The sequence below is a fragment of the Amblyraja radiata genome, chromosome 19 (assembly GCF_010909765.2).
Source record: "Amblyraja radiata isolate CabotCenter1 chromosome 19, sAmbRad1.1.pri, whole genome shotgun sequence".
NCBI classification, from domain to species: domain Eukaryota; kingdom Metazoa; phylum Chordata; class Chondrichthyes; order Rajiformes; family Rajidae; genus Amblyraja; species Amblyraja radiata.
In genome coordinates this window covers 12,101,534-12,117,455 of record NC_045974.1, presented here as the reverse complement: position 1 = coordinate 12,117,455, position 15,922 = coordinate 12,101,534, and the positions used below count along the sequence as shown (strand labels likewise).

At 45.5% G+C, this 15,922-nt stretch overlaps 1 protein-coding gene across 3 annotated transcripts in view; it reads left to right on the top strand.

Moving 5' to 3' along the window:
- Positions 1–15,922, top strand: part of cntn1 (contactin 1) — a 455,514-nt gene that overhangs the window by 360,088 nt on the left and 79,504 nt on the right. For all 3 annotated transcript variants that reach the window (XM_033037676.1, XM_033037677.1, XM_033037678.1), the window contains 2 exons: positions 9,535–9,605; positions 13,355–13,589. In XM_033037676.1, coding sequence (XP_032893567.1) covers positions 9,535–9,605; positions 13,355–13,589 — 306 coding nt within the window. The remainder of the gene's footprint in view (positions 1–9,534; positions 9,606–13,354; positions 13,590–15,922) is intronic.

Here is a 15,922-nt window from a genome sequence, read left to right as displayed (position 1 = left end):
TTACACACAAGTGGGACTGTATTTACTAATTAGATGACTTCTGAAGGCAATTGGTTGCACTGGATTTTATTTAGGGGTATCAGAGTAAAGGGGGCTGAATACTTTTGCACGCCACACTTTTCAGTTTTTTATTTGTAAAAAAATTTGAAAACCATGTATCATTTTCCTTCCACTTCACAATTATGCGCCACTTTATGTTGGTCTATCACATAAAATCCCAATAAAATACATTTACGTTTGTGGTTGTAACGTGACAAAATGTGGAAAAATTCAAGCGGTATGAAAACTTTTGCAAGCCACTGTATATTGTATTAGTGGATAACATGCAGAACAAGCATTTCACTGTATCTCTATGTACGTGGCAATAAATACATCATTGAACTATTGAGTTGCCTAGATACATCAGTAAACTTTTCTCCCCAAAGAGGTGTCTGGATGGCATAAATTTAAGCGTAGAAACAAGGAACTGCAGATGCTGGTTTACAAATAAGAATACAAAGAAGAGTCTGAATGAAGGGTCCTGACCTGAAATGTCACCTATCTTGGTTTTCCAAAGATGCTGCTGACTGTCTGAGTTACTCCATGTATCATTTTTAGGCGTAAGCTAAGGTTAGGCCTAAGGTACCATTATGGGTAACGAGTAAGAGGTTAAGAGACATTAGTTGGAAGGAAGATTTGTTCAGCCATATGGTTGAACTTGAATCGTCAATGGACAGAAGGCTCTGGACGAAGAGCTGGTAACTTGAATTAGTGTAGATGGGTGCTTGAAGGTCTGAAGGTCAGTAGGAAAACAGTATGGGACGAAGAGCTAGTTTCTGCGCTGTGTGACTATTTGACTCCATGTATTGGGGCTTTGAGATTGGGAAACTTGGGTAATGCATGAGGTAGCAGCCTGGCTGGGGTGTGGACATCGTGGCAGACTAAACCGTGACACTTCATCATGGTCTGCGGTTCATGGCTGTATGGGGGGGGGGGGCAGATGGGAGGAGTAAAGTTTGGAGCCAAGGTTGTTGGGAAGGGGCCTGCACTATCCAGGACCACACGATAATTGTCAGGATCGAACCTGGGTCTCTGGTGCTGTAATGCCCCTGTCTCACTTAGAAAACCTGAATGGAAACCTCTGGTGACCTTGCCCACGACCCAAGGTTTCCATGAGGTCGCCGGAGGTTTTGGTCGCTCTCCCTAATGGTCGAAAGGGGTTTCCGCATGGTCGAGGCTTCATCTAGGTTGCTTCGATTGTTTCAGCAAAATCAAAACCGGCCTCGACTAAAAATAGGTTGCCATTTGGTCAAAGCCAGTGGGAGTGGGGTAGCTATTTACTTACAGGCAGTCGAAGGCAATCTCCTTCCTTGACCGGCCATTTTGATTGGCTCACTGGAGTTTTCAGGACCTAGAAGACCCGCCGGAAATGCCAGCTAACTTTATTAAACTTCTTTAAACTGTCTCCACTCCCCCCCCCTTCTCTCCCCTTCTCTCCCCTTCTCCCCACTTCTCTCCCCCTTCTCCCCCCTCCTCTCTCCCCTTCTCTCTCCCCTTCTCCCCTTCTCTCCCCTTCTCTCCCCTTCTCCCCCCTTCTCTCCCCCCCCCCCTCTTTAAGGGACTTACAGTGCTCTGTGGCAGCCGTTTACCTTCTTCTTCATCGTGCAGACAGCGCTCCTCCGCTCTCCATGGCCCCCACCTTCGCGATGCGTTTGTGTGTGTGTGTGTGTGTGTGTGTGTGTGTGTGTGCGTGCGCGCGGTCGGTAGCAAAGATCCTACAGGATCTTTGGTCGGTAGATTCGGTCGAACCAGGTCGAGGCTTTCCAGGCGAGTGACCAAAACCTCCGGCAACCTCATGGAAACCTTGGGTCGCGGGCAAGGTCACCAGAGGTTTCCGTTCAGGTTTCCTAAGTGGGACAGGGGCATAAGGCAGTAACTACCATTGTGCCACCATGCTGCCTTTGGCCCGGTATAAGGTTGTTGCCACAAGTTGCTTGAATTTTTTAATGTTTTCCAACCAGGCTGGTAAATGTTTAACAATTATATCTGCCTCAACTGGTGCCACTTTCCTGTAGCTTTGAGGTTTACTCTCCAGTCCATCTGACCATTACGTTAGGGTGGCTTAGGTGGCTGCATTTTACCTCATACGAGGCACCTATTCTGTTGGGAGTTCTGTGAGATCCATGCCTTTTATCAAACATAAAACCAGCTCAGGAAATAAAATGTTATCCCTGGCATCGGAAAGGGTACAGGAGAGTGGAGGAAAATAAATGCCAATGCCAGTCATTGAGGGAATACAGAAAGAGCCTAAGATGTGAGTCTGGAGAAAGAAGATGAGGCTGTTAACATTGGTGTTTATTGGGCTTGTTCAGAATTTTTTTTTTTTGTGGTTAACCATGTTTAATTGCAAAGAACGATATGTCCCAATAAAACCTGTTGTCCTGGAACTTGGACCTAAGAGCAGAGACCAAGGACCAGGATCTTGTGGCAGTCCAACACAATGGCCTCCCAGCTGGGGGGAAGTAATATTACTGGTGATTTAGACCCATCCTCAGGACTGCGCCTTCACAGGGATGTTGGCCCACCATTACTACTGCCTTCGGGGCAGGAGATTTGTCCCATCACGTGAGACTGTGAAACTCCCTTCAAAATTGTCCATGGTCTGGAGATTCTCATTCCTGGAAGAGCATAGCAAAGCCACAGCAATCCCACTGGGACTCATGATACCCTATGACCGGAACTTCCTCTAGGACCTCTGCCACTTTTATGTAACTTTGAGTGAATCATGGAGCTCCCTCCCTCACCTTCACAGTCGCCATCGTGCATGTTGCTGAAGGGTATGAAGAAGAGCCTCGACCCAAAACATTTCCATTTCAGTTCAGTTTAGTTTATTGTCAAGTGTACCGAGGTACAGTGATAGGTTCTTGTTCCGTGCTAACCAGTCAGCAGAAAGACAATATATGATTACAATCGAACCATTCACAGTGTACAGATACATGATAAGGAATAGCATTTAGTGCAAGGTAAAACCAGTAATATCCGATCAAAGGTAGTCTGAGGGACCCCGATGAGGTAGCTGTTCCTTTTCACCTCTTCGTATTCTCTAGAAATGCTGCCTGACCCGTTGAGTTACTCCAGCTTTTTGTGTCTATCTTCGGTGTAAACCAGCATCATGCAGTTCCTTCCTGCACATTGTGTGTTGCTGATGTCTGGGTGATCATAGGGATGCATCCAATGCATTACTGTTAGCAAAGTGTCAGCAACTGTAGTTAATCGCATGCAGTAAATCTCAATTTATATGCAATAAATTGATGTAATTTATGTAAGTTTCATGCAGTAAATCGCAATTTAAATGCAATAAATTCATGCAAATCTCAGACAGCAAATCGCAATTTAAATGCAATATTCATGTAAATTGCAGTGCAAACTGCAGTATAAATGTGGTTTTACTTCGGAGTCACGTGAGTGACTACGTGGAGAAGCCCGCCAGGCGCATGCGTGTCATTGCGCTACACGCATTGCAACTCGTCATTGTCGGGAGGAAGGACGTTCCTCCCGAACGGCAGGGTTTCGAACCTGCAACAGTAAGGTAAGGGAACATCGTTCTATACTTACCTTTTTTCTACAGAAGGCTGTGAAAGCTGGCGGGGGAGGAGTCTGCAAGCAGCAGGCAGCCAGCAACGGCCGGTGGCACGACAGTCTCCCTTAGCGGGAGTCCGTGCGAATTCAGCTCCGGTAGAGAACGCCGACAAGGGAGCCTCCGGAGCCATCAGTCCGACAAACTCGGACAACAGCCCCAAGGACCGACGCTACAAGGGTCTGTGGGCTGCGGAAATCACAGCGGGAGGAAGGACGTTCCTCCCGAACGGCAGGTTGAAAACCAGCAACAACAGGTAAGAGATTTCCTTACCTTTTTCTTGATTGCAGGAAGGCTGCCGAGCTGCCGCTGAACAGCAGCAGGCAGCCAGCAACGGACGTCGGCACCACTATCTCCCATAACGGGAGCGAGTGCCAAACTTCACCCCAAACGGGTGGAGGAAATCGGAGCCAACAACCCACAAAGACAGTGGGTTGTATTTGTGCTCTGTCCCCTTTTTAATATTAGGGGACAAAAGAGATTGCGCTCCTGCCGTGGCTAAGCCAGGTGGAGTAAGCGCAACAGGGGACTACAGCTGCGGCCGGAGTCGGCTCCCGTAATGGGAATAGCTGTGCCCGACTTTCGCTCCCGACTCGCTCCCGCACCGGGCCGGGCGGGAGAGGGAGCAAAACTAATGTTTCCCCGCGCTAGGTCTGTACAGGAGGGGAAGCTGGACAAAGGAGTGTCCACAGTGCTGCTAGTGAAGCTGGCTGGGGGAGACAGCAGAGTCACAGGCAGCCGGCAGCAGCAGCCAAAGGCACGTTTATCTCCCGTTATAAGGAGAGTAGTGCCGACTTTTGGTCCCGCACGGGCCAGAACACCACGGCCGGGCGGGAGACCATTCAAATGGGGCCGTTGACTTTGACAGTCATTAACGGCAGCAGACGGGTTAGAATGACGCTCACCCGTAGCAATGGACCTGCAGGTAAGAGCTGCGGTCTTTTTTTTGCATTTCTATGCTGATTGCAGGTGCAGAAAAAACGGGCTGCGACAAAGCTGGTGGCTAGATGGAATTAGCTGTGCACAGATGTCCTCCACACCGGCCATATCCACTCCACGGAAGGACAGTAAGGACAAAGCTGGAGAAGGAGGACCATGGAGCAGCAGGCAGCCAGCAGCAGCCAGCGGCACTTGGATCACCCGTAGTGGGATCAGCTGTGCCCGATGTCGCCTCCGCGCCGGCCAGATCCACGCGGCCGGGCGGAAAGGCTAGACACAAAACAAACAAGGTCGTGGACTCAGAGGAGTCCGACTTTGAATCACCGCCGGCGGCCAGCGCCCGAGAGCGCTGGAGCGGGAAGAAGCGGTGTATGGAGCTTTGCTCCAACGTGACAGACTCCGGGACATGGAGTCGGGTCACTGTGGGCCCTATGATAACCCACAGCAGTACCTCTTTGAGGGCTGCACAGTGCTTCTACCTCATCAGAGGGAAACACAGCGGGTCAGTTCTGGGCTGACCTGGAAGAGGGGTCCGCAGAAGAAAGTGTGCAAGGGGTGCAGGAACAAGAGAACCTACTGGAACCTAGCACCCCCACGCACCCACCAGCAAAACTGGTGAAAGCTCGAAGGACCGGTACTCAAAAACATGAGTCTTTTAGGCCATGGCCCAGACCGGCCTTCTCGGAAGATGCGGGACCTCCAACGCCAACCAAACCGTAAATCCAGACCCCAGCGCTACAACAACAGCGAAGAACCTACAAAAAGGTAAACCTGCCACTGGTAACTATGGAGGTAGGTGGGTCTGGTTCCCTACAAACAGTGGGCATGGAGATTGGTTGGAGATAACACTCTCTTCTGAATGCATGGAGCATGATAACAACCGATATCTACATCTTAAGCAGTATCCACGGATATACAACAGAGTTTATACACAAGTACAGCCCTCCAGTTCAACATATATTGAACCGAATGTTCGTGCTTTCTGATAAAGGAAATCAAAAGCGCAAGCTGAACTGAAGCGGCTTTACATAAAAGGTGTAATTGAGAAAACTCAACACGAACCATTAAAATTCGTGTCCAATATATAAACAAAAAGATGATGGTCATCGCATCATCATAGATCTAACAAAATAGATACCTTTGTTACTGCTTAACAATTAATTCCCAAAGGTTACTTCAATGGCCAGCATCATTTTAAAAGATGCTTACTATTCAGTGCCTATACGAGGTGACCACAGATGTTACTTAAATTCAACTGGATGGGACAACTCTAGCAGTATAAAGCACTGCCAAATGGGTTATCATCAGCCCAGGCAGTTCACAAAAAATTTTGAAACCAGCCCAAGCGTTTCTACGGAAACGTATACACATGGTCATGGCATATTTAGATGACGTACTCATTATGTGCAAAAACTTTGGAATTGGCAAAACAAACTAACAGCCACAAAAAAGTTATTTGGGGAACTGGGATTCATTTCAGTGTTCAAAAGGGAACTGCAGATGCTTGAATATCGAAGGGAATAACCTACCTGACCTCCCGGTGGCTCAGCACTTCAACTCCCCCTCCCATTCCCAATCCGACCTCTCTGTCCTGGGTCTCCTCCATTGCCAGAGTGAGCAACAGCGGAAATTGGAGGAACAGCACCTCATATTCCGTCTGGGGTCCTTGCGTCCTTATGGCATCAACATTGAATTCCCCCAATTTGGCTAGCCTGTGCTGTCTCCTCCCCTTCCTTCACCCTCTAGCTGTCTCCTCCCACCCTCCCATCCGCCCGCCCTCGGGCTCCTCCTCCTCCTCCCTTTTTCCTTCTTTCTTTCCCCACCCCCCATCAGTCTGAAGAAGGGTTTCGGCCCGAAACGTCGCCTATTTCCTTCGCTCCATAGATGCTGCTGCACCCGCTGAGTTTCCCCAGCAATTTTGTGTACCTGGGATTCATTTCATCCAGTTAAATCTAAACTAACGTCTCCCACTACTATGGACTACCTGGGGTTTCACCATTGACTCAGTTCACATGTCGGTGACTCTGCCTAAGGGAAAGGCTACAGATTTAATAGAGGCTTAAAAAACCTCACTGACATCAGCAAACCATCCATCAGATTGGTAGCCAAAGTAATTGGCATAATGATGGCTGCCTTTCCAGCCACACAATTTGGACTTCTACATTACCAAAACATACAGAGAGCAAAAAACAAGCACTCTAAATTATGCAGGTCACTTTGACAGATCTGTGAAACTACCAATCAGGCTAAAATGGAACTAAAATGGTGGATAGATAACTCTGGCCTTGTTCCTATCCAAGCATTGTCAGTAACCTTTTCCATGATTCTACAAACTGATGCCAGTACAATTGGTGCGGAGCCACCAATACCAATACCACCGTGGTAGCATACATTAACCACAGGGTGGAAACAAATTGACATCATGTGACAATCTGGCCATACAAATTGGCAATGGTGTCTCCAGAAAGATATTTGGATATCAACCACTTATCTACCAGGAAGACTAAATTCAGTGGCAGACACCAGGTCCCAGTTATCAAGTTATGTTACACAGGAACCAGACCCTGGGGCAGCTGCGACAGATGCATTTTTCGCTGCATTGGAGGGGAGGGGAAATTGTTTATTTACGCATTCCCTCCTTTCCTGCCTCATCAGTCGGGTATTAAGGAAATACAACAGACTCTGCATCTGGAATTGGTAGTACCCGATTGGCCTACACAACCATGGTTCCCAGTGGTATCAAACATGGAATCAGAGACATGAACATCCCATCTGTTCTGGAATATCTGGCAGGCCTCCACTATGATGAGGGGCTCAGTTACAGTGCCATGCTAATGGTATTGGTCACGGCACAAAGGATACAGTCACTGCAAAACAAGACTGGACAACATGACTTTCTCAACGGAAAATATTACGTTTCATATTTATGAGATAGTAAGCAGAACAGAAAAAGGGATCAGCAGGCCTCTATATACAATTAGGTCATACCCAACAGATGACCGTCTGTGTATAATAAAACATCTGTCGTTACACATGGAGAAAACGAATATCCTAAGAGGCAATGAAAAGGCACATTTTTTATCAGCCACTAGCAACCACACCAAGAGTGACAGTCCAGACCATCTCAAGATGGCTGAAACAGTTGCTAAACACAGGCTGGGGTGGATACTAAAATTTTTAAAATCTCTTTCCTCCAGGGCTGCAGCTACATCGGCAGCGATACAGTTGGATGTACCAATGGACCAAATCCTCAAGGCAGCAGGATGGTCTGGAGGGGAAAAACATTCCAATTATTTGTAATAAACCAGTAATGAAACCTGGAACATTTGCAGAAACAATTTAAGTTCTGTTAATTAATTTAAACCCATATAAAGGGGTTATAAACTTGTGTTAAAAATTTTATGATTTCAATGTCGAATTCATGTCCAAATTATGTTAACACAATCCTCCCAACAGTCAAGGCAGACGTGATGCATGGACTTGTTCCACGGCATGAAATCACAGAGCTTTAAAATCTTCACGTAGTCACTCACGTGACTCCGAAGTAAAATAGTAAGATTAAACGAGAACTTACCAGTTTGAAGTTTGATCTGTATTTTATGAGGAGTTACGATGAGGGATTACGTGCCCTCCGCTCCCACCCAGATCATATACTTAACTGGTACCTCTTCTCTAATCTTACTATGTTTAGTCATTACAGTTATCTGTGATTCCACACCGCTGCTTTGAAGAATGACACACATGCGCCTGGCGGGCTTCTTCACGTAATCCCTCATCGTAACTCCTCATAAAATACAGATCAAACTTCAAACTGGTAAGTTCTCGTTTAATCTTACTATTAATTATCATATAAATGTCAATAAATTGCGATTCTTGTAGTGAATTGCAATAAGCTGTGGTAAATTGCATGCAGTCTTGGGAGCTGCTCATGTCCCATTTAAGCAGCTCATTTCAGTAGTAAACCACCTGATTGGTGCTCCTAACATTTTTTGGTCAATTTCATGATATTTCTTTTTGCTGGGAGTGAATGGACTGCAGTGCATAAGCAGCACTTACTCAGAGCACCAAAGAATGGTGAATTCCAACATCTGGTCAGCGGAACCGATGGTCAGATAAAACTTGCGGATAAGATGACAACTTTAATATTCGTTTGTCCATAAGCTGGTAGCTTATGAAAACGGAACGATAGGATTGGGATTGGAAGACCAGCAGCAAATACTGGGGTATATTGGGACATTAACATTTAAGAAACATTTAGACAGGTACTTGGATAGGACAGGTTTAGAGGGATATGGGCCAAACGCAGGCAGGTGGGACTGGTGTAGATGGGACATGTTGGCTGGTGTGGGCAAGTTGGGCCAAAGGGCCTGTTTCCACGCTGTAAGACTCCATGACTCTATAACTCTATTGGAGATGAGCAAACATCCCTGGAATTATGGCAGCTAAATCCGAGGGAGGGAAATCTGGCTGCATTTTTGAATGGAAGCAGGATCGGAACCTGTTTTTAAGTCAAGGGAGGACAAGCAGAATCTTAGCACCCAAAATAGCATTCGTCGAAGCAGCTTTGTGTTCCTCTACACTACGGATAAAGACGGGTGTTGTGTCTCCCTTAACATTTTATGAGGCCCAGTCTGCAGTTGGTACTATGTGGCTTTCACCGGGGAATCGTTAAGGAAAGAAATATTGCAGATAGTAACAAAAAAATTGCTGACAGACCTGCTTCAGTGGCGCAGTTCCCAAACTGGCAACAGTCCCAGAGCAATAGCTATGTGTTAGTCTTGGCAAGGAACAGGACTCTGGCAACTATTGCAGGCCAGTGTTATTGTAATGTATTGTCTGGCTTGGAAGCAAAAGTGAGTGCCTTTTTTACAAAGCTGTCTGACATCATCACAAACCTGCCCTTCCCCAATGATCCCCAGCTCCTCCACGCTCCCACCCAATGCAAACCATTAAAATGTCTCTTGCTCTTCTTCCCGCAGCTCCCACCGTGGCTCCATCTGACGTTGGAGGAGGCGGCGGACACCACCGGGAACTGACGATAACGTGGACGGTAGGTTTGGAACAGATAGGTTTCTGCCCACTGAGTGCTCTTCAGCCCTGGCCACCAAATATAATTGGACAAGGATGTGTCCAGTAATCTTTATCATGTGTCCTGTAGATAGTGTGGATGTGGAGAGGATGTTTCCAGTAATGGGAGAGTCTAGGACCAGAGGGCACAGCCTCAGAATAAAACCTTTTGAATGGAGAGGGATAGACAGAGTTGATGTGGATAAGCTTTTCCCATTGAGAGTAGGGAAGATTTAAGGGACAGAAGTTTAGGGGTAACATGAGGGGGAACTTCTTTACTCAGAGAGTGGTAGCTGTGTGGAATGAGCTTCCAGTGAAAGTGGTGGAAGCAGGTTCAATTTTATCATTTAAAAATAAATTTGATAGGCATATGGACGGGAAAGGAATGGAGGGTTATGGTCTGAGTGCAGCTAGATGGGACTAGGGGAGAATAAGTGTTCGGCACGAACTAGAAGGGCCGAGTTGGCCTGTCTCCGTGCTGTAATTGTTATATGGTTATATATGAGGAGGAATTTCTTTGGCCAGAGGAATTTAGCCTGTGGAATTCATCTCCACAGTGACTGTGGTGGCCAGTCATTGGGGATTTTTAAAGTGGGGATTGATAGCAAGGGCGTCAAAGATTACAGGGAGAAGGCAGGAGAACTTGGTTGTGAGGGAAAAATAAATCTGCCATGATCGACTGGCGGAACAGATGCGATGGGCCAAATGGGCTAATTCTGCTCTTATGTCTTGTGGTCTTAATATAATAATTAAACAGCCTCCTTTCTTAATACAATTCCTCTAAGTTTACTGCATTTCCCAACCTATTATTTGATTAAGAACTACAATGAATCCAATCCAAGGACTTTAATAATGCTCAGTGATTTGTGTATAGATCATGATCTGCAGCATTTATTTGCTGTTTGAATACACCCTAAAAGTGCATGTAACGTCCGAGATCATTCTGAACTGACGCCATAATTTCTACCTAGAGCTGCCAATAAACAGCGTTCCACAAGACATCTGTACCTGTGCATTGTAGAGCGGAGGTCAGGAGCGCTCCAGGGGGCAGATCCTACATCTCCTGCCATATTGTGAACGCAGTCACTAACTATCCTATTCATCTTAACAGGGTCACCAAACTAAATCAATAATGAAAATGCAGCTCAGTGTTTTTCCCAATCTCAATCTTTTTTTTCTTAGTTAAATATTTTCGATGTAAATTTATTATTTCTCTTTTTTATTTTGTTCTCCTCTAATTGCAGTTGTGGGACCTTTTGTGTACGCATGAGAGAGAAGGACCTAATTTTGGACTAATAGTTAATCTGAACGACCCACTTCTCAGTTGTGTGGGACAGCCACAGTACAGTGACATCAACCAGGGGGGTGTGCTGGTGGAATCTAAACAAAGAATGCAGTAAATGCTCAACGTGTCAGGCAGCGTTAGTGGGGGGGAGAAGCAGTGTTTCATCGGAAGCTCTCCAATCTGAAATGTTGACTGTTTTTCTCTCCACTGTCTGACCTGCTGAGTATTTCCAGCATTCTCTTTATTTTTAAATAATGCCTGATTTCCGGCATCTGCGGTGTTTGTCTTGTGTCTAAAATGGAGATTTCAGGCTACCGTCTGCTGACTCAGAGACAAGGACTACTGCCTGTCTGTCTCTGTACAATTCCACAAGAATTGTTTGAGGGATCACAACCATTCTCTAATAAATAGTTTGAATGTCAGGAAGTTTCTGACCCTCATATGTGGACAAACAATTTGATCTCAGATGTCTTTCCAAATGTCTTTTCATTTATGAAAGGAACACTATGTCTGATGAATCTGTTGCAGTCCTTTAAGAATGTGACTAGTGCAATAATTGATGTGAGGGAGTGAGAATGTGTGGTGCATTTAGAATTTTCAAGCATATTTTGTTGAGGCCCCGCACAGGAATCTTTGTATTTTCAAGATGTTGTGTTATTACTTCCTTCAATGTAGGGTCCAGCAGTTTTCCAACCATTGATATTAGAGCACATAGGCTTGGAGATAATACACTGATCAATTGAGAATTGGCTAGCCGACAGAAAGCTGTCGAGAGAGAACAAACAGATCTTTTTCAGGTTGTCCGCTGTGACAAGAGGGATACCAGAGGTAACAATGCTTAGACCATTCACAATCTATAGCAGTGATTTAGCTGAAGGGACGAGGTTAATCTGCCAATGGAGTCGAGGATGGGCCACAAGGGTGCCGGAGGATGGACGTGCCGCTGAAAACAAAGGAGGATCTGGCGTGCGGGAACCGCCATGAGGGGTGGGGGAAGAGCAAAGGAGGCATGGTGGGACTGCCGGGGAAGGGGGCAGGAGGAGAATAAAGGAGGACCTGATGTGTGATACTTTGTAATTTTGTCGGCGTCCTTTGTGTGGCGACTCTTTGCATACCTTGGGTATGCGAAACAAAGAATATCACTGTGATTTGTCACGTGTGTCAATAAAATATCATTCATTCATTCAAGCCTGGGAAAGGTAGTTGCAAGCCTTCACCACCAGGTCATTGCTTCCACAGTCACTCAGGGCTGCAGCTATAGCCGAGACTGTGATTGATCTTGGTGACAGTTGTGGATACAATGCCTGGCATATTAGACACGTTCTGGGGGGTGAGAGTGGATTGCATGTTTCAATCTTCAGCGTCAGCTCCCGTCAGCTCATTGAATGTTTGACAGCTTGAGGAGGTCTCAGGATCGATTTAGCCTCTGCTTCCACATTTATTGATCCCAGATGTGTGATGTGAATACACATGTCAGGACTGGAACCAAACTGACCGATTTAAAAAAAAAATCTGATTATAATGCAATAAAGTTAATGACTGCAGCAGGCGCATACTGCTCCTTGCCATAATTAGTTCAAAATGGGAACACCAGTTAATAATTTAAGTTCAGACAAGAATTTCCAGCAGTAGTGCACCATTAAAACATGGGGAATAGTGTAGGTGTTGTATTGATTCCCTATTCAGTTCAGTCAATATAACTGCTCCACTTACCTGAAAATAGACACAAAAAGCTGGAGTAAAAAGGAATAGGTGACGTTTCTATGTTGCCTCGAACTGAAACGTCACCTATTCCTTTTCTCCAGAGATACTGTCTGACCCGCTGAGTTACTCTGGCATTTTGTGTCTATCTTCGGTTTAAACCAGCACCTACAGTTCCTTCCTACAAGTGTCATTAATATTGCTACAGAAGGCTGTGGAGGCCAAGTTAAAGGATATTTTTTAGGCAGAAATAGATAGATTCTTGATTAGTACAGGTATCAGGGGTTATGGGGAGAAGGCAGAAGAATGGGGTTAGGAGGGAGAGATAGATCAGCCATGATTGAATAGACTTGATGGGCCGAATGGCCTAATTCTACTATCACTTATGATCTTATGATTATCATCTAATGATACACATGTTCTGTTTACCTGCCTTACCTCAGCATTGATTAATGGCTAAATGCAACAAAATCTATCAGTTTTAGAACTGACCTGGCTGTATCCTTTGAGAGGGGTGGAGGTATTGTATGATGCTCTACATGAGGGGAAGTGCCTTGTGACATTGCCCTTCCCAGTCCAGTGGTGTGGCTTGACAATTGCTCTCCATATTTTATCTGTTGCAACGAATGAAACAATTGCATTTTGATGACCCAGTGGAATCTGTTAATTGTCTGAAACACCCCAGATGGATGTTTCTGTTCTCACATGAGGCTAACACTGTGCCCGTGCTTTCCGCCCCCCCCTAGCCCTTGTCAAGAGAGTACCATTTTGGAAGCAGCTTTGGCTACTTGGTTGCATTCAAGCGAAGTGGAGAAAGAGAGTGGAGGAAGGTGACGGTTCCCAATCCTGAAGGCGACAGATACGTTCATAAGGATGACTCCATGATGCCGCACACCCAGTTCGAAGTCAAGGTCAAAGCTTTCAACAGCAAAGGAAATGGCCCCTTCAGCCTGTCTGCTTTTATTTATTCGTCGGAGAACGGTAAGTGGCACGAGCATGCTTTTAGTTTTTCTATCCAATTGTTTCTGAGTATTGGAGGCTAGCAATAGGATCCCACTTTATATAAAACGGAAGGAGAACTGCATACTTGCTAAATCATGGTGGAGTAAATGCCAGAATCCATAACAAAAGGTGTAACACTATGTAAGGAATAACAGGATTGGGCAGAGTAGACCTGGTTTAGAGTCATGGAGTCATACAGCACAGAAACAGGCCATTTGGCTCAATTCATCCATACCGACAAAGCTTGTCCCACTTGCCTGCATTTGACCCATATAATCCCGAACTATTCCTAAATACAAAGTGCTGGAGTAACTCAGCGAGTCAGGCAGCATCTCTGGAGAAAAAGGATAGGCGACGTTTCGGGTCGGAACTTTTCTTCAGACCGCCTGAAGAAGGATTCTGACCGGAAATCTCACCTTTTTTCTACAGCGATGCTGCCTGACCTGCTGAGTTACTCCAGCACTTTGTGTTTATCTTCAGTATAAATCAGCATATACAGTTCCTTCCTACACTATTTCTATATATGTACCTATTCAAATGTCTTTTAATTTATGAAGGGAAAATCATTTCCGATGAATCTGTTGTAGTCCTTTGAGAATGTGATGTGCAATAATCGATGAGAGAGAGTGAGAGTGTGTGGTGTATTTAGAATTTTCAAGCATATTTTGTTGAGGCGCCGTACAGGAATCTCTGTAATTTTTTTCAAGGTGTTCTGGTATTACATCCTTCAATTGGAGCAGTTTTCCAACCATTGCTATTAGAGCACATGGGGTTGGAGATAATACACTGAATTGGTTACCTGACAGAAGGCAACAAGTGGGAACAAACAGATCTTTCTTAGGCTGTCAGGTGTGACAAGTGGGATACCAGGGGCAGCAATGTGTGGGTCATTCACAATCTATAGCAGGGATTTAGCTGAAGGGTCCATATCTTATATTTGCAAGGTTACTAATGAAACAATACTAGGTGGGATTGTGAGGAGGAGGAGGGAGGTCATAATGAGACTTCAGCGGGGTTTAGAGAAGCTGATTGTGTGTAGAAAAAGCACAAGGGTGCAATATAATGTGGAAAAATGCAGTTATGCACATTGGCACAGAAAACTTTGGTACAGAGCAAAATTGGTACAGAGTATTTTTTAAATGGTGAGAGATTGGGTGACGTTAATGTTCAAAGGCACTCGTGCACAAGTCACAGAACGTCAACTTGTAGGTGCAGCAAGAGATTAGGAAGGTCAGTAGGTGATTAAGTCTTGAATAAAGTTGACACTGCAATGATATAGACCCTTGTTGAGACCACTGCAGGAGTATTGTACATCATATTGTTTGCTGAGCTAAGGAAGGACCCACTTACAATTTGGGGAATGCAGCAAGCTTCATTGAACTTGTTCCAGGGATGGTGGATTTGCAGTGTGAGGAACACTGTGGACAAGACCTGTATTCACATGAACAAGTGGACAAGACCTGTATTCTCATGAAATGAATCACAAAATATTCTTACAGGGCTCAAGAGCATGGATGCAATGAGAATGTTTCACAAGGATCAGAAACTCAGTATAAGTGATAAGGCATTTATGTCTGTCATAGAGACATGGAGTAATACAGTATGGAAAACAGGCCCATTCGGCCCAACTTGCCCCCACAGGCCAACATGTCCCAGCTACACTATTCCCACCTGCCCGTGTTTGGTCCATATCCCTCCAAACCTGTCCTATCCATATGTACCTGTCTAACTGTTTCCTAAACGTTGGGATAGTCCCTGCCTCCTCTGGCAGCTTGTTCCATACACCCACCACCATTTGTGAGAAAATGTTACCCCTCAGATTCTTATAAAATCTTTGCCCTTTCTCCTTAAACCTATGTCCTCTGGTCTTCGATTCACCTACTCTGGGCAAGAGACTCTGTGCATTTACCTGATCGATTCATCTCATTACAAAGATTCATGCAGAAGCTGCTGAATCTTTGGAATTCTCTTTCCTGGAGGTATGTTGAGGCTCAATTATTGAGCTCATTTGTGATGAGGATCATGGGGCAGGGGAACATGGGAGTTCCATGAGGGTTGGGTGAGAACTCCAACTGCTGTGGGGAGCTGTGTAATATACACTCCGACCACAAGTGTTTTCCCTGTGATGCCCATTGACCCGTTTCACCCAGGATGGCTTGGCATTGAATGAAGCACCGCAGGTATCATAGAAACATAGAAATTAGGTGCAGGAGTAGGCCATTCGGCCCTTCGATCCTGCACCGCCATTCAATATGATCTTGGCTGATCATCCAACTCAGTATCCCGTACCTGCCTTCTCTCCATACCCTCTG